General features: G+C 30.6%; 1 protein-coding gene across 1 annotated transcript in view; it reads left to right on the plus strand.

Moving 5' to 3' along the window:
* The window catches only part of LOC106466160 (valine--tRNA ligase-like), a 65,410-nt gene extending 47,497 nt beyond the window's left edge, over positions 1-17,913 (plus strand). Inside the window, 5 exon segments of the mRNA XM_013926403.2 lie at positions 5,222-5,336; positions 6,535-6,719; positions 8,035-8,187; positions 10,060-10,122; positions 16,364-17,913. Of these exon segments, the coding sequence (XP_013781857.2) occupies positions 5,222-5,336; positions 6,535-6,719; positions 8,035-8,187; positions 10,060-10,116 (510 nt within the window). The 3' untranslated portion in view covers positions 10,117-10,122; positions 16,364-17,913.
* The last annotated feature ends 2,724 nt before the right edge of the window (positions 17,914-20,637 follow it).

Here is a 20,637-nt window from a genome sequence, read left to right on the forward strand (position 1 = left end):
GACAATTTCCTCTAACTCTCAAAATTTTTATGGCTTTGTAACTATGCAACAAGAGCTGTTACAAGTTCATCGAAGCAGTTGTTAGCTTTCCCACAGGAACAGAGCTTGTACTCTGAGTGAAATTGACGATTATCTGTTCAGAACACAACATTATGTAATACATCATTTGATAGATGAAAATTTTGGCTTTCTATTGTAATATATAATTAAATGTAAGAGAGAACTATTAATAAATCCTGAAAGAGAGGATGTAACAGGTGGGTGTGTCTGAATTTCTATTTGATAGCTCTGTAACCAAACAAAATTGAAAGCTGTAAAAATTATGGTTTGCCTGAGGATTGAAGATTTTATATTGAGGAATTTGCATTTAATTTCGTACTTTTTGGAGGGTTGGTGGATAAAATAGAGAAGAGAAAATGTGTCACACTAGGGGAAGTTCAGGAGTTTTTGATATTGCTTTGTAGAATTAAGAACTTAAACTTATATATTATTAAAATATGGATTATTAGCTAAGATTTTATGCTATACTAATTGGCATCACATAAACAAAAAAGTAGTTTGATAAGATTTTGAATGTAAGATACTAAAACCTTATGTCATGGGCAGTAAAGGATACCCGTGGCGACAGGGTTAATTTAAAATTGAACAAGAGAAAAATAAATTTGATTGCCTATTCCCTCTTTCTGGATTTGCTTTAGATAACTCACTTCTGGTCGAGGAAAGACCTCAACCTTCCACTCTATTTCAAGACTTGATCTCACAGTTCAGTTATTTCACTTTAGCCTGTGCCTTATGACACTTCATGTTCTTTGCTTCACAATCCTAATCTTCATGATTACATCTTCTTTCCTTCCTCATCTGATTAGTGTTCATACTGAATTTTTTTTTTTCTGGAAAAACTTTGTAACTGTGACCTTATACTTCACCCACCTTGTTTATCTGACTCTCGTGTTGTGGTTTGCAGCCATTTTAATTTTCCATTTTTTTTATTCCTAAGCATTGCAATCTCTCTTACTTATCATCACTTATCATCTGTTTTGCTCTCCAGTGCTCAGTTTTCCTGTCTTTTTCTTACCACTTTTCTTTGTTACCTCTCCTCCTTACACCTTATTTCTGAGGTGCTTCATCATGCTCCAGATGTATCTTTAGGGGAAGTTCATTCCATTTTATTAACTACTATGGCTGGTACTATTTCTTCTGTCCTATCTTTACTTAATTGTTTTGTTCCTATGGGTCTCTCTAATGCCAATTCTCCCTTTCCTCCTCATGTGGAACATGGGAGAATCTTGCCACTGGGGTGATGGACCTTGGAGAATCCTCACTGGTTGAACATGACGCAATACGGTGAGAAGTGGGGCAATGGTGACAATGTCAGTGTAATGTGGATCATCCCTAAAAACCATAACTAATATCTCTTGTGCCATCCTGCAGCCAGAGCCTGTTCAGTTGAGTAGAGGTGAGCACATAATGTACAGAAAATATGATCCAAAACTGTAGTTAGTTTGTTTGATAGAGTCATGGTATGGTCTGAATGCACCCGAACCACACTACACATACTAGTTTGCTGACCACTTGTGTTAAAGCACTTGAACAGTCATGTTCTCATTCTGCCTGTTCTTCTGACATGGGGCTTATTATTCCTCTTTCCACTTTTACGTTTTGGGCAAAGAATATACTCTGGTCTAGACGAGATGTTGTCTATCATTGGTTTGCCTCTACGGATCCCGTGCCACTGTGTGCCACGCTTCATGGGCTTCCTTTTGGGCACTTTCTGAAGGGAGCTTACTTAAGTACAATTTTGCACTGGACTTTCCACCAATTAAATGTGGAATTCTAGCTTTTCTATATAAGGAGGTGTGTTATCTCAAAAGTTAACATTTTCCTAATTTAAAAATATATTTCTGATAGTTATTCACCTCTGAACACATTCCAACCCAACATCCCGAATTCTAGTGAACATTTTTTGTTTTGCCTTGTCAAAAAATGAAGTTATCGCAATTGCACAGAGGGAGTTACTGCATTTCTGTGTGAAAAGTGAGCATCTATTGGAAACACATTTTCAGATCTTGAAAATGTTAACTTTGACATGACAGAGAGTCATTTCAGTAGTAAAAAATGTTTCTTGGTAATGTTATTTCTGAGCATTTCACAATGTGCTTAAGTAAGATCACATACCATAAGATATCATGTGACAGGATGTCAAATGTACCAGCTTTTGTACTACAGTATGATTAAACAAGTAACTCTCCAGTCCATGTGATTTCTTTGTTTGTTATTGGTCGGAGGAGAAGTAGCAGTACAGTTCTTGAAAGCACTCTTGTGTGGGCATGCACTGGGAGCAGATATTACTAATGGTATCACTGACACACTTCAAGAAGCTGGACTCCAGATACCACTTGATAAGTTACTTTATTTGGGATCAGACAACCCCAATATTAATTAGACAATTTGGAGCAAGGTAAATGAGAAAGTAAAATCATCGGCCTTGCCACATTTAATGCCATTCATTCCATGCAATTTGTACATTGTTCACAATTACTTTTGGAAAAGTTTGAAATCTTATGGTCCAATGGCTGAGGAACTTAAAATTGACTTGTTTTCCCTTTTTTTTTTTAAGTCATCACCATACAAAACAGAAGATTTTGCAAAGTTTACAAGATGAACTAGTATTTGATGGAGAATTGTTCATAAGACATGTACAGTGCAGGTGGCTGATGCTTTTACCAGCATAGCTATGCATCATTAAGAACTGGGACTCTATAGAACAGTGATTCTTAACAGATCTACCAAAGAGGGCTGCTAGTTGTTTATAATGCAAGAAAATAAATTTGCTTTCTATGTAAAATCAATTGTAATTTGTTATTAGTGTACTTGTATACATGAATATCTCTAAGGACTTTACAAACCTTCAGGTAAAATGCTTGTTAACATTGTACTTATATATGTGAATATACTTTAGGACATTACATAAACATCAGTAGTGTGTTTTATGATTTTTTGTAATCAAATGGTAGAAGGTAAAGTGAATATAGAGGGTGTCCATAAATTACTGAATCACTGTCTAAGTTGGTTAGGATAGGAACCACACCAGATAAACAGTTGTGGTTTACTGCATGAAGGAGACTGATGTCTGAATGTCCTGCCTATTAGCTTGGATGGGGGTATGTGAGGGACATTTTCTGTAAGATAAACTTACTGGATATAGCAGTGCTGTGTGCCTTAATAACCAATGCAATTATGATGATTACTTCAGAGATTCTGATGCGTATTTGAGCAGAGATCAATTATTTCCTGGACGTTCTTCAAGAAATGAACAGTGCCCATATTGAGGTATACTAACAGTACCATTGTCATGAAGAAACCTAAAGCGTTAGCATCCACTAACCACAATTTAGTTCTCATTCTATTTATTCAGGTAATAAAAGTGGTTCAGTAATTTATGGACAACCTCTATTATTTTACAATGAGGTGCTACAGCTAAACATCATTTACCAATTTTGAAAAAAGATAAATTTGAAGTTAACAAAAATTCCAAATGTGTAAAGATATAGATAATGAATCAGTTTTACATATGACAACATTTCATTCTTTGATAATATGAAGTATGTCCATGAAATGTTAGGATTGCTGTTTTTATGTGGTTATTTAAATAAATTCTCAAGCTTCATTCGCTGTATCACATGACACTTTTTTTGCTCCAAATTGCCCATTTTAAATATATTTTTCTTCCTCTAAATGATATCCTGAGTTTAACACAAAACATACTTTTTTAATGTAGGTATTGCTAAGACATAATCTAAATTTATAGCCTTCAATTTTGTTGTTTTACACAGATATAAAGAAGAAATTCAAATTGCATGCCATGCCTTCCTATCACATTCTGTTTTTCAAAATATTTCAATATATCTATCCAACATTTGCTCTTGGATTATTTATAACCAATAGAAAGTGAAGATTTTAGTTAACTGTGAATACCTTATAAGGCTAGTTTGTTATGACAGCAGTTTATGAATTATTTCACTTTTATTTCTTACTATTGCTGTGTCATTTTAACTAGCTAATGGCATTATTTTAGCCCACTTTTAGATTAATTAGAAAGCCAATTAAATTATAATAGATATAGGACGATGTACTCTTGTGTGTGTGTTATTTAGTGTTCTAATTTGCATATTTGAAATAAATAAAAAAATTAATAAAGAACCAACAATAACTTTCATCAAGACTTTGACAAAAAAAAGTAGAAGGCGTACACATAAGTACTCAATTTCTTTTTTGTGTATATTTTGTATTTATTTCTATAAAATTAACTAAGATGCAAAAATTAGAATCTTATTACATCAGATAAGACAATTTAAGCCCCCAGTGGCACAGCGATATGTCTGCAGACTTACAACACTATAAACCGGGTTTCGATACCCGTGTTGGGAAGAGCACAGATAGCCTTTTTTGTGAAGCTTTGTGCTTAATAACAAACAAACAAACAAGACAACTTAAATGAAAAAAAAACCATAAAAACTTTCTTTGGGATGAATGTGTGCAAGGTGCTTGTGTTTGTTTACCATAATTTGTATTATGCTCTTGATGGTTGATTTATTGCTTTATTATGCTAGTGTAGTAGGTAGATACAATTCAAAAGAGCAGTAAACTAATGAAATTAAATGAAAGCAGTTGTGAAAAGTTTAGAGGACTGAAGATGTTAGGATACGTAATTGTAATTATCTCTTATAATCTGCAGCCATTCTAGAAAATAAAAGTTGTATTTTTGTTTAATTTAATATTTTTAAACTTTAGCTACAGATGATTTTACTACAATTAAAGTTAGAGTAGAGAAAATAAGAGAAAAATTATAGCGTGTTACCAAAACATTGATATTCATTTAGAGGGTTCTGGATGTTGTGTAAATGAAATATTTAAACTTTAAGATGAAAAACATTTTTTTATCTTAACATAAAAATTACCTTGCACTCATACTAATTAGAGTCTGGTCAAACTGAGTAAATTTACAGACAGATCTTTGGTAAAAATATAAGATACTTTATTAAAATATTTAGATTTTTATGTGTACAACATTAATATTTATGAAAAGCTTACCAACTTTTATGAAGATACAGTAAGTAAATTTGGAATTATAATAAAAATTAATTCCCCAATAAGAACTCAGTCCAATGGAAAGCTAACTTGTATGATACATGGAATAATATCCTGTTAATATATTTCCTAGTATTACATATGGAAGAATCCCAGTGTAGAAGAATCAATGAAACTTGTATTAGAAATTGTCAAAGAAACTCGCAGGTTAAAGCTGGAACTTGGGTCAACAAATGCAAGTTTACCAGGTAAGCTCAATATTTCACATAAATATAGATTTTGTTAAATTTAGTAGAGCTGGTATTTACACAGTAATCAGCTTTAAATAAGATGTTACAAGTGTAATGGACAGTTAGCAAATCATAAATATGTGGTTGAAGTTTTTTTTTCAATCATCTATTCTGTCTACTATTCTATGATACAGTTGAAAATTTAACCATAAAATACACAGACACTTTTGGTTAGGTCTAGAACAAAGGTGGCTAATATCATTTTAAAATAGTGATAATGTTTAAAGTAAATGTTAAAGGTGTTTGCTAAGTTTTTTAGTTTCCCAGTTAGGCTGCTTAGAACCATTTGTGGTAAACGAATCATTTATTATGTTTCTGATTATGTTGGTTGATAATTTATGAAAACCATTGGACTTGGGTTTCACACTCTGACCTTCCAAATGCTAATAAAAATGATCATTTGTACTTTAGAATAAAAAATCTCATTTCCTTAGTTACATTCTTTGACAAAGAATAATGGATAAATTATAAAGTGGGCCTCTTGCTTCCAATGGTAGACTTGTCAAAAGTAATTTTATTGGTTTGCGAAAAAACAAAATTTTCTATTCCTGAACATTGATTGTTGATTCACCAATGGGTAAACTTGCAGTAATAAATCAAATTGTGTTTCTGTAAATTTAAAAGTTCCTTAATTTTATTATCAACTAGCTGGAGTACCCATCTCCTGGATGGAAGTTATGTAAATTTGTGATTAATGAAAGGTTATTTTAAGACATGAAAAGTTGCTTCCATTATATGTATTTGTAAAAAATGCCCTAAAAAACTACAGAACACAAAATGTGAAAATGCAAGTTTGTATGTATCTCCCCATGACCAAATAAACCTCCATATCAAATTTGATGAAGATCTATTTACAGAGAGCAAAGTAGTGGTAAAAAAATGCAAAAGTGGCCATAAAAACCACAAAATGCAAAATTGAAAATTTGTACATACCCCCCTATGGACCTAATGAACCTTCATATCAAATTTGATGAAGATCCATTTACAGGGGGCAAAGTATTTACATTAACATACAACAGATAATACTATTATATTCACATAGATTTTTGAGACTTTTCTGATTTATACATTCAAATGCCATTTAGAATGTTTTATTGAAAAGTTGATGCCATGAACATCAGTTTAAGAATGAAATAAACCTTTTTTTGTTTTGTAGCAGCCATAGTTGGTGTAAATGATTCCGAATTACTTGGAAGTCTTGAAAGTTTTTCCACTGTGATAACTACCTTAGTGAAATTGAATTCCACAACCTTCCACTTTGTTGACTCATCTGATGCTCAGAGACCTGATTGGGTAGCTCGTGTCATTAATAACAAAATAAAGGTTTTTCTTAAAGGACAGGTAAGTGACCTACAGTCAATCTCCATTCCTTACAAAGATGTAGATTCACATTTAATATATCAAATAATCCTTATTTGCTAAAAAATAACAACAGTGGGATGTATTACAATTTATTTCTCTAAGAAACCAAGGAACAGTTGGAAAGGAAATTATTCATTTTCATGTAATTGAAAAAATAGATTGGATTATTTTCTTTAGAAGTGACAGTAAAAAAAATTCATGTATGGTTAAATTATTTATTAAAAAAAATGACTGTTGTATACTTTAACTGTTTCTAAGCCACAATTAAACATTAGTTGAACATATGTTTTTACCATAACTTAGCAATGTATTCGGATGATAATATAAAATACCTTTAAAATGTTTTTCTATGTATAATATAATATCTGTGAATTGATTGACTGATTAATGAATAGCTGGACAGGTAGAGAGATGTATGACTGTCTGTTGATCATAAATTACTTCTATTTTCTAATTTATATCATGCATAAGAAGCATATTAATAAAGAAAACTTAACTTTTATTTTTAAATTATGCTTCTAGTATGTATGAGCTAGTGTTTATATCTATAGATTTAAGTGTGATTAACTTTTGTAGTGTATCTAACCATTAAAAAAATAAACTGTGCAAACACGACTGTAAGTGTCCTGCACTGTATTATTGTAAATAATAAATTATTTATTATCTCTCCATAGTCATGTTCACATATTTTCATACAGGTGGCAAACTACATACAATGTCATATCACAGAAAAAAACAAAAGGAAGAATGAACACATACACACAAGAGTAAAGTAAAACAAAAACACAAAACTGTGCAGGGAATTCAAATTAACACTACTTTAAGTTTAATAGTTGAACAAAACAGAGAATAGAACAAAGAATCTGCAAAAATTAAGGTTAAATAAATAATATGTTCTTAACTCTTGAACTTGAAAAATTTACCAAAATTAACATTAAATTTACAAACGTATGAGCAAAATTACAAAACCGTAAAAACTGCAAAGTACAGAAAATTAGCTTTTTTTTGTTGTCACATCATTGAAATATGTTGTTATGCTTGCAGTATGTACGTATGCATAGTTTTGATTATGAGAATCAACATGCAAAATATTAGAAAATAAATAAAGCAAAGAGGTAAAACAAATGATGGCAGATTTACTGTATTTGTTATTAAAATTTTATTAATTGAATATAGTTGTGTTGTGGTTTTTAGAAATTATTTAAGCTTGTTGGTAGAGTTTAAATTTTTGTATGCTAATTTTAGTTTTGAATAAGGTTGATTTATGACATGTTTTGTGTTCGATGTTTGGCAGACATCACATAGAAAAGAAATGGTGCAGACCTCTCAAGTACAAAAGAAGATCCATATTTTGAAATCTGAATTGGAGAAGTTAACTCGTATGGTCTCTGATCCAGGCTACAAAACTAAAGCACCTGAAACTGTTAAAGAATCTCATCTGAAGAAGGTTAGGAAAGCCATGTTTGATGTGCTAAATATTTCTGTGAAAATTTTAAGTTTTTATTGTAATCAAATATCGGAAAGGTTTACTCTCAAAGAACTTAATATTTTTCTTTGATAATGATGTTTTAGTTTTGATTGTACTATTCACATTAGGACAGTTGTTAATGGGGTTAAGTATGTCATTAAAAACAGCTAGTAACTCATTGTGCATTTAATTAATTGTTTTGCACACTTTGTCAATAGTATGTCTAGTGGATGAACTTGAGAAAGTTATGTAAAAGTGATCATTAAGCAGTCTGATTTTACAGACATCTGAACTATTATTTGACAAAAATCTGTGTTTGTGTGTGTGTCCACTTGTCACTGGCAGATTGCTAGGCTGATTGTCATTAAATCAGGCATGTACCCTTAGGGCCCCTGCAGAGTGCATAGAGGGATGTGAAGGTTGGATTTAATCACTCATGGGGCTCCCATATCTTCCCCTTGTATTGAATGGGTGCATTAGCTGGTGTAACCTAAAGAATTGCTGTTCATTGATACTGCGCATTTGGCCGTAGTTTTGATATTACAGAGCATTTAGTACAAATTTTAAAAAGCTCTTTTTTTTTCACTTAAATAATTTATATCAATAATAATAAAAAAAGAAAAAGGATTCAATGATAGAATTAAATTTTTCTCAACACTGATTTATATAGTATGTATAGATATTCCTTGACATAATATTATTATAATTCATTAACATATTAAAATTAAGTTTATCACTTTGACAACTATTAAACTCCTTGCAGAACTTATTTTAATGGTCTGAATAGTAATATTAGACTTTGCTTCCAATTAACTTTTTTTTCTATCCATTTTTGAGTAATAGAAAAAAATGATAGCTATAACACCTTTTTTACAACGTACAAATGTTCAGATGTTTTTAAAATGTTTGTTGTGAATTATGTAGTAAGAATAAATACTTATGTATAACAACACCTTGTAAAACTATTTTGTTTTAATAAAAAAAATTTAGATATTATTTGATACAGTGATTCCTTTATAAAGCCTTTATATTCAGTGCATGTTATAATATTTCTTAGGTTGTTTTGGGGTTTCTTTATGGCAAAACTGCAGAATAGGCTACCCACATTCTAGGGAATCAAACCTTGGATTTTCAAATTATAGTCCAGAAACTTATTGTTGGTCTACTGGGTCTATTTCGTGCATAAAGGTGCACCACATATATATTTATATCAATATATATCTAAAGTATATGTCAACTGTTGTTTAATAGCTTTTGTTTTTCTGAAAGGGAAGGAACACCTAACATTAAGATGTGAATTCAGTAAAAAAAAAAGAAATAAAAATTGTTTGGCTGCAAACACTAAAAAAAAAAGGCTGAACTGGATTTGTAGTTTTATGGGGTGTGAGAGTGATTGTGGTTTAATCTCTATGCTCAGCACAGAAACCAAAATATTACCTGGTCCAATGCTGCAGACAGATGCAGTCAATAAAACTTTGTCTGAAATTGTGTATCTTCCAGATTGTTGAGTACATCGGTTAGATATTTTATCATAAATACAAAAATGTGATCTGGCTCCTCATCCCAACAGCAGTTTTTTTACTTAATGTGAGCCCACTTAATTTAACTACTTAATGTGAGCCCACTTAATTTAACTACTCTTCACAAATTTTCAACTGGATTTGTTTAGAACTACCACTTGAAAAATATGTGTTAATACTTTTTCTGCTTTATTTATTACAAACAAGTGATATGCACATATTCTTTGTAAACTGTGATTTAATGCAGTGAAATGTCTTTGCACTAGAATAGTGTTGTTTATTGATTTTGATATATATATATATATATATATATTTATTTACTCTTACGCAGAAAGCCTATTTAGAAGCTGAACTTCAGAAGTTACTTACACTTAAGAAAACATCTTAATAACAGGTATTATTTTTGTTTTGTAGAGAGAATTTTCTAAAGATTTTTATTTGTATAGTTAGAAAAAATTTACATGTACAAAATCATTTGTTAATTAAAGTATGATAACTCTTAACTATATTTTAAGGCATGTGTAGACTGGTGACTCACTTTTTACTGTAGTGAACTTTTTTTCCTTGATTATGGAATAATAAGATTTTTTTTAACTCTAGAAATTCTACTGTTTCTAAAAATTGAATCTTTAGATTGTATAAATATACTTTACTAGGGTTATAAGTAAACATGGTGCCCTGTTTAAAATGAACTAAATAACTTTTTAATTATTGGTGAAGAACTGTTAATACATTTTACTAGCTACAGTCAAAGCAGTTTTCATGAATATTATTATTATTATTATCATTATTATTAAAAAATTCATGTAGCATGTAGCTTTGTGGAAGAGTGTTGTTCTTTACAAAGCTGTCAACAGGAAAGTGATACTTTAGTACTTAATTCAAGCATCTGAATTGTTAACATTGGACTTGACAACATTTCAAACCATATTATATAACTATCCTAACTTCAGTTGTTTCAGTGAGGGCCACTATACAGCTTTACCATGTTACTCAGGTATTTATATGATTAAAAGAACAACATGCATCAGTCAGTCAGTCTGTGTGTGTGTGTGTTCATAAATGCTAGCCCACATGAGAACCCAATATTTCTGTTGTACTTTTATGTTCATATGAGTGCAAAATGATCATGTTTATAACATTAACTTTAAAGACAGTTACTTCAATAGCATAAAAAAACACTTGGGGAAATACCTGAAATTAATTCTTTATTTTTTTTTGTGGCTTATAAATAATATGTTGCCATTACATCTCAATACAAATTCCAACAGGTGGCTACAAATATACAGTTAGGCCTAAAGTTTAAAATACCTTGTATGCAAAGCACAAGTTTACCATCTATATAATCTATGGCAATTAGCCTTAATAGCCAATGCCACAACTTCATTTTTGAAAAGAAAATAATTACAAGTTTCAGATGATATAAAAATGTGATTTAGACACAAATACACATAAGAAATTTACAAAAGAAACATTATGACAGGTACACTTCCCAATACTATAATTTTAAGAATTCACTATTTTATAAGTATTATATATTTCCAACTATCTCAATACAGGCATTTAAAAATCGACAGTTAGGCCTAAAGTTTAAATATGCTTCATACGCAAAGTTTGCCTGCAAGGGGAATAAAAGATTACACCACTTTTGTTATTGGTAGTAGTGGACCAGATGCATTGCTAATACTTTAGGGGAGAGTAAAGAAAGAGTTGATACAATTATGAAAGAAAAAAAAATATTGAAATAGTGACAAATGCAGACAGTTGATACCATAATTTAAAAAATTCACTAATATAACTATTTTATAATTTTGCTCTATCAAGAAAAAATCTCAAGAGTTTAATCAAAGATGCCAATTATCCACAAAGGCAAGGTGTTTATATAAATAATGTGTACAGAGATATACTTCATTTATAGTCATTCCATGTTTTTACGCTTCTTTATTTAAATACAAAAATTGTATTATGCTTAGTAGGTATTTGTTTCATCTGTGTCCAACTACATAATACAACAGCAGCATTATTTAACACATTGATGGCGGCTGCTCTAAGTGCATGTGGAATTTTTGCAAGCCGCACGTTGTATACGACACAATTGCATTCAACTGCTGGAGGTGGACAATTCCCTATATGTTGAATCAGAAGTCAATGGGTTAAAAGATTTATCAATTTATAACATATACCCATCTCTTATAATGCTACATAAGGTTGAGAATTCAATCCTGTCTGTATCCATTTTTGTCCTAAACAGTGTTTCAGTAGTTTAATAATTTCAGTACATGCAACACATGCGAAACATGAGTTTATCCCCTAGTATTTAGAATATAGCAGAAGGACACAGACCTTAGGTGATGTCAGTGTCACACTTTCATAGAAGGGCTACTGTTACTGGCTTAGTTGTATTCTTTGATGTGAATAATTATAAGACTCTTGTATACTTTTTTCAACATTAATGTTCTAGACTGTACTCGTCTGTCCTTTATCTGAGTATTCCACAGGTGCAGATGATTTGTTTCAAATTGTTGATGTTCATATAAGGTTATGTCCTGATCATCAGTTTAAAATAAAGAATATTATGGTCTTTAATGTAAGACCTATTTACATGATGATCAGGAACCAAAATTTATTGTTTTCTGAAATGTTTAGCTTTTAGGAAGGATATAAAATAGTAGTTTAAGTGAAATCTTGGATTGCCACTGATTTTATACCCTGCTACATGGTCTTTAATTGTTTTTCAAACTTGTATTTTAAGCAGGGGTTACAATAAGAAAAAAGAACTATTATGTTTTATTAATTATATACAAATATGGAGTCAAGTTATGTTTTCAAGAGTCTTTTTAATGGATATATTCATTTAATTCTGAAACAATGAGCGAAAATAAAGATCCCATAAGTAAACTATCAGACACGTTGTAAAATAATGAATTCAGGAAGTTTGATTTGTTATGAATTTCACGCTAAGCTACATAAGGGCTATCTGCACTAGTTGCCCCTAATTTAGCAGTGAAAGACTAGAGGGAAGGCAGCTAATCATCACCACTCACAGCCAACTTTTGGGCTAATCTTTTACCAATGAATAGTGGGATTGACCATTACATTATAATGCCTTCATGGCTGAAAGGTTGAGCATGTTTGGTGGGATGGGGATTCGAACTCTCAGATTGCGAGTTGAGAGTCCTAACCACCTGGCCATGTCAGGCCCAATTCAAGAAGTACCCTTGTTACATGTATTTTCATTTGTACTTTTTAAGAGCATGCTCCTTTCATTCCTTCAATGAATTAAAATTATAGTATTTAGTGATCTATTGTTTTACAAATCAGTTTCCTGTTGTGACAAGATAAATATGAGATTCATGTCTTAACGTAAAATTTTAGTTAGAAGTAAACACTTACGCTCATTCATTTAATAAAAAATCTGCTTCATTTAAATATCGATGTAGTGCGAGTATGTATTTTATAAGTTAAATGTTTCTTTATATACGGTATGAACTTTCAATAATGAATGGATATTCAAAATATGTCTGATAAGTGTTCAAAAACATTAAATCTTAAAAATGGAAAATTATGAAAGACTTGTCATGATAAAATAATGCTTAAAGTATACATATACTCTTGCATTACAAAACAATTTGTGTAAAAATATTTCACAAGGCTTGCTTTCAGAATCTGGGGCTGATGTTAGATTACTTTAAGTAATATTACTATGACCCTTTCTCTGAAGTTGGTTCCAGAAGTGTATCTTCCAGTAAAATGCTCTGATTATTGTTCATTGTATTACATTATCTTTAAAACCTGTCTTGATGTGCATCTTAAAACTGGGTTTTGTAGGTGCTGATTACATCTTGTCTTGGATGTTTGCTTTATATATTACACGGAAAGCTTTAGAACAATAGTCCAGTGTTAGTTAAGTGGTGAGGATATAATTATTAGAACTATAATTATTAAATGATTATGTGCAATAAAGACAGGTAAATTTGGTGGTTATTTCACAAAAAATCAGTATACAAACAAACAAGTTTGTTAAATATTGCTAGCAAAAGATGTTTTTATTATTATAGTTAACATTTCAGGCTACTGACCTTTCTCAGAACTCAATTCCACCTGCATTGTATATACCGCTGTAAGAAAAGAAGAAATCTTTCAAGTACAATTTTTTTTAAAGGATACAAAATTTATACCATAGTTACTAAATTAACTGTGGATTTTAAGAAGGAACAACTTAGGTAATTGGTTCTGGACCTGTAACTTAAAATGTGTATCTGAGTGTTTTAGGTTTGGGTGGAAAATACCAAAAATCATTGTATGGTTGAATTAAATAAAAAGAATAATTTTGAAAAATAAAAACAAAATAAAACTGGTAGACTTATATTTAGATGTGTGTATATCAACCAGGAAATGTTTCAAAGTTACCATTATAATAGTAATTTGGGATTGTAAAGACATCCCCCTCTCCCCCCAGTAATAGATTTTGATTTAAGTAAAAAAAAAAAAAAGAGTTAAAAGATGGCTTAAATCATGTAATGAAAATCAAAGGTTTAAATGATTACTCAACTTACCATTTTACAGTACAGAAAATTAATGTTAAATATTTCAAATCTTAATTCTTCAGTGAATAAAACAAGATATTTTTTAAATGTTACAGTAAATGCTTAAATGTCTTCTTCACTCTGTAGAAAATGTTAATTTTAGTTTTGGATTAAGTATGACCTAGTTGGTTAGAATCCCTGGACTATGAATTTAAGGGCTCAAGTTTCACATCCCATTACTGCAAAATGCACTTCACACTTGGGGTCTGTGGGTGTGCTATAAGAGTTATGGTCAAATCCCACTATTTGGTCAGAAATGAGTAACCCAAGAGGTGGCAGTAGGTGATATTGACTAGCTGCCTTTCCTACTCTCTCTGTTCATGCCTCATTCTAAAAAAAATCTAAACATGGCTCTTAACACATTGCATATAGGTTTATTGTAAACAAACAATGGCAACTGCAAATAAATGTCTGAGGGATCCTAGAAGGACAAATAATTTAACTGCTGTACCTGATATTCCATGGAGTGACATTACTATAATCATTCAAAAGTGTCTACAAAACACCTCGCTAAAGGCTATAAGTTCTTCCATAAGTCATACATATTAAAGGTGGGTCATCTTCCACATTTTGTGTCATAGACATAGGCTTAAAAACTGCATGTCTGGAAAATCCTATGTTTATAACCTAAGGGGGTGGCAGCTAGGCCTATAAAAATAAAAATAGAATGATAGGGAGAGAGCAAAGGGAACCCCCAGCATGGTAAATATAAAATAAGTGATGGGTCCATTATTTAGCCTTTTCAAAGTTACCTGTAAATATTTCTTTACTACTTACACAAGCCTAATAGGCCAAGGCTATATTGTGTTAACTGGCTAATTTGAGCTTTGTTCACTACTAGCTGGAGTACCCGTCCCCTGGATGGAAGTTATGTAAATTCATGATTAATGAAAGGTTATCTTAGAATATAAAAAGTTGCTTCCCTTATATGTAATTGTAAAAAAATGCAAAAATGCCCATAAAAACTGCAAATTTGCATGTATCTCCACATTGCCCCAACAAACCTTCATGCCAAATTTGATGAAGATCTATCAACAGGGGGTGAAGTAGTGGTAACAAGTGCAAAAATGCTCATAAAAATTTAAAAACTGAAAATCTGTATGCATCTCCTCATGGACCCAACAAACCTTTATGCCAAATTTGGTGAAGATCCATCCACATGAGTTGAGGTAGTGGTAAAAAATACAAAACTGAAAATGTGTATGCATCTCCCTATGGACTCAATGAACCTCCATACCAATTTTGGTAAGATCCATCCACACCCTGCAAAGTAGTTACATGGACATACAAAAGACAGTACTATTATATTTATATAGATAATATTAGGTCTTTAAATGTAGATTAGCTAGGACTATTGAATACAAAGGCCTGTTTAGCACTATAATTTCATATATATGTTTAAAATTTCATAAAGCCCTACCATGTAGGCCCAGGCTATATTACTAGTATTAGGATAGGCCTATGTAAATTTGCAGCTCAGTTTGGCATTAAACGAATGTCTTTCTTTGTGTCAGATTTTTATAAGCAACTGTTCCCCTTTGTTAGAATTTGTAGGAAAGCTGTGTTGTATCGTGCATCATTATTGCACATTGGAACACAACAGTGATATGATGCCATTGTTTTTTGTTTGCATTAAGAGCTTTATTCTCCATTTAGAGGGGCGGGCATCTGATAGTCTATTAGTTCAAAATTAGTATTGATAACCCTTATGTAACTTTGCACAACATTCTGAACAAACAAACAAGTTTTAGTTTGTAAAAGTGGGTTATTAGCTTGCAACATCTATTGGTTTCTTAAAAGTAGAAACAAATGAAATGCTTTTTGCACATGTGCTTGTCAAATGTTAAAAGTATGCATTTAAAATAGCTTTCTAGTGCAAATTTACTGAATCCACTCAGTTCTTGATATTACTTTTTTCTTTATAGACCAATATTTGAGTAGTTAACCAACAGCCTAATGAACAAAAAAATATGATAATGTTATAGAGGTACACAAATAGTTATATAGAGGGTTGGTTTTATAAATTAACTCTTTTTGTCTGTTTTTTAGAGCTACCTTTTCATATGAGGATGTCGAAAGAGAATTTATGAAAAGCAGCTACCTCAAGTAACATACTTATTAAACATTGTATGTTAAGTTTAATGATGTTTACTTTAGTACAAGAATTGTAAATGTAGAAGTGACTAATAAAACTGAGCTTTAGCAATAAATACTTCTAGGGAATTGTATGAAAACTGAATTTTTTTTTACAAATTAGTAAGAACTTCTGAGTGAATGTAAAGGAAAGTGTATGATAGTATATAAACTGAACTATACTATATCCAGTGCCAAAGATGCCTTTCATCCAAGACCAGGACTCTTCAGGATGGCTAGGATGTGAAAAATATAGTAATAGATGAGACACTATTTATAATGGTAGAAAAAAGCAATAACAGTGTTTGAGTTTTCATGTTGGATTTTACTTATGAAAGTACTTTTTGAGATAGTAATTCAGCATGTACTAGATGTTTTGGTATCTTACAAATGAAATTTCACATGAATTTAGTTACTATGGTAACTTTATTTCTGTTAAAAAGCACAAAACAATTTTAGAGAACATTTCATAGATATGTTAGAACAGTTTAGAAATATTCTGATGTTTTTATAGATACAGATAAAAACAATTGAAGTTGTGTTCAGGTTCTAACAATATTTCTGTCTAGTATTAAAATGAAATCTTGTATTTTGAACATCATCTTGAAGAATTTAAATTATTAGCCATACGTACAGTCTGTTTAATGACAAATTTGTTTCCTTTGTCACTTTTTTCAAGTTATAAACATACGACTTTGTTACGTGTGTGTTTTTCTTTCTAGCACAAAGCCACATGGGGCTATCTGCTGTGTCCTCTGAGGGGAATCAAACCCCTAATTTTAGCATTGTAAATCCAAAGACTTACCGCTGTCCCAGCAGGGGAAGTTTTGTTATGTACATTTGATCAGTTTTTAATCCTTTCTGTCAGGCTTTTCTTTGGAAATGAGCTCAAAAATGTCATTTTTTTATCCCACTTTTTGATATTCTGTTTTTATATATTTCTGACACAAAAGTTCTTTCATGATCTGTTGTTATATTTCTGCAGAAAATATATGCTATAAATAAAAGGATTTATATGTGATGCATATTATTTCAATGAAACTATGGTAAAGAAAGGCATGCTTTTCTCCAGTGTTTATAATACATAATTCAGAATAAATGTGATATAGACCAGCACAAATAGCATTTCCAATGTCATCTACTGAGCACTGATTGTAATACATGCAAATAATTAAAAATACAGTAACAAATGATTTGTATATATTAACTCGGGCATATATTTTTTAAAACATGGAAGGCACCTGAGTTACCTTGGACAAATCAAGAAAGGGGTTAAATAAGTTAGGTAATGCACATTATTGGTATAAATATAAAGTATACACACTTGATTTATTTTCAATATTGGTACAACATATTTACCCTGTTTTACAAACACAACTTTACACGAGTTTTCTTTCCTTTTATAATTGAGCTACATTGAAGATATTTGGTGCAGCAATTTTTTATGTAATGAATATTAAGCCCAAGTATAATAATAATAATAAGATTAAACAACTTTTATACAATGACCTTACTACCAACACATAGAATATATATTTATTGAGATGGGTTTGGTAATAATGAAAGATGACAACCTGCACATTTGACAAGCTCACAGTTATGTATAAACTGTTGCTATTAGAGAATTCCAATATTAGATACAGATAAAACATGCACATACAATAGACAGTACTATTATATTTATATAGAAGTAGTTACATGGACATACATCTCAAATTAACTCAGTCAAAAATGAAATAGAAAGTTAATTAATACCCAGCAAAATGATAATTGGAACAACTTCTGTAATAGACTCGATAACCTTAAACCTCACACATCCACCTTCTGGAAAAGTTTTAAGAGCATATGCTGAGAAAACAATGATACAGGTAAACCTCATTGCCACTACCGCTAACCAAAAATCAGATCTATTTATTTATTTAACTTTAATTTTTGCAGATTCTTTGTTTTATTCTCTGTTTTGTTGAACTATTAAACTTAAAGTAGTGTTAATTTGAATTCCCTGCACAGTTTTGTGTTTTTGTTTTACTAAAGCTTTAAGTTAGATTTTTTATTGTCTCAGGAATTTTCGGGAGACTTTTTTAATACAAAAAAATACATTTTTATGCCAAAACCATTAAAGTTTCTGTGTAATTATTTATTTTTCTAAAATGCTTAAGCAGTTTTTTCTTTCATAAATTTGTAGTGTTCTGTTTCTTTTATAAATTCATAAGACGAATAAATTATTTGTAATGCAAAAACAATTCTTTTTTTAATTTCACATACACAAATCAGATAAGTAAAATATTACAATGTAATTTTATAACATGGGTAAATTATTTCTAATAATAAAAACAACCTTTAAAATCCTGTTTATGCTTTTTTTGTTCTCTATATAATTGATATGTAGTGGCTGTTTTAAAAAATCTTAAGTTATTTAGTTTAGGTAATTGCAGAGTTATCTCTGGTTATTTGAAAGGTAAAGTCAATTATGAATACTTCAATTATTTTTTTAACCAAGTATTAAGATTTGTTTTTAAGGTATTCAGCATGCAAGTATGAAACAAAATTTCAGATCTCAAACATTTTCAAAACTAAGATAAAATATGTAATTTATATTTTGTCAACATTGAAAAATACTGTATTACTTACAAAATTCAACTTCAAGCACACAGCTGAGTCTAGCCTCATCACCAGTTGTTAATATAAATGTATATTAGCTAACTATCTCACAACTGGTATCTTCATGTGAATTGTATTTTTAAATGTGCTGTTATAGTGTGCCAAGTGTAACTTTACACTCTTTATAGTCCTTTCATTTATAGTACCATGAATATCTTACATTTATTTTTAAGTTTGTAAATGTATATTGACAAGTTATGTTCAGTATGTTAAATTGAATTGAGTCTGTAAATACATATCACACTTTCAATTATATGATTTTATGTATATATGCAGGAGTATTTAGCAAATTTCACCTTTCAATTACAGTTAAATTTAGCATTCTATATTAAATTGTATTTTCGTTTAATAGGTCGCACCCTTTAAATTGCAATGTTACAGTCAACAAGTTAAATCTACTCAAAGTTATTGTCAGCCAAAGGTAACTAATTCAGCATGTTGTTTGTATTAACTAACGTAGATCCCACTTTAGCAGCTTTTGTTCAATCAAGGACAGAAACACCATTCAGACCACTTGTTACGCCTTGAAGTGTGAACATCCTAATGCTGTTTCTATCCTTCATTGAATAAATCATGTCAGAAAAACATGTAGGTTCATGAAGTCTTAATACTGCCCCTGAAGAAGAAAGGTCAACCTTTTGAAAGTGCTTTGGTTATAGGTTTTTTTAAATTTTATTCTTAATTGAATAAAACCTGCCAAGATAGGATCAAAAACCAAGTGTGTTATTTGTCATATTTACCAACTAATGTCTCCAAGCACTTTATATATTGACATTATATAAAGTCTTTGAGATAAGTCTATTGTCAAACAAACTTAACTGTACACATGCAGTATAGCAATTTACTAAATAAACAAACAAGTTAATATAACTTGGCAACTGTAATTTTGAGGAATGAATTTCTTTAAATACTTGTGTATATTTATAAAAAAACAAACTTGCTGTTAATTAAAACGTGGCATATATTTATAAATTATAAAGACAATTTAATGTGCCTAATGTAGCTCTGAAATGTAAGTTGATATGTTTATTTAATAAATTAAGTATTTCTCAGCCAACTTGTTAATTAAAAGCAGTATTAATATTTATAAACTCACTAGTTGGTTTATAATTTTCTTTGGTAACAGAGAGAAGTTTATTCAACATAGAAAACATTTGCAAAGTTATACTTGGCAGCCATATGCTTTAAAAATAAATACTGTTGTGTATCTACCTCTCATTTCCAGCACACACATGCTATAGTTCTTTATGGAAAAGTTTCATTGTATAATTCAAAATAACTTAACCATAACTTTTCAATTTAATTTTAAGATATTAAAAATGTTTTTGTATGTATTAAGTTCTACCGCACAAGGAAACAAGATATTTTTCTTTTTTAGTTACACAGCAGTGGAAATTAGGACGTACCATCACAAATACACGAGATCTTTTTTTCTTCTAAGGAATAAGTAAATTATTACACAGGCCTGCAAATTTAAACTTCATAAAAGTTGTTTTGGTTTTAATAACGGATTTCTTCATAATTCAGCT

The sequence above is a fragment of the Limulus polyphemus genome, unplaced genomic scaffold (assembly GCF_000517525.1).
Source record: "Limulus polyphemus unplaced genomic scaffold, Limulus_polyphemus-2.1.2 Scaffold2172, whole genome shotgun sequence".
Taxonomy (NCBI): domain Eukaryota; kingdom Metazoa; phylum Arthropoda; class Merostomata; order Xiphosura; family Limulidae; genus Limulus; species Limulus polyphemus.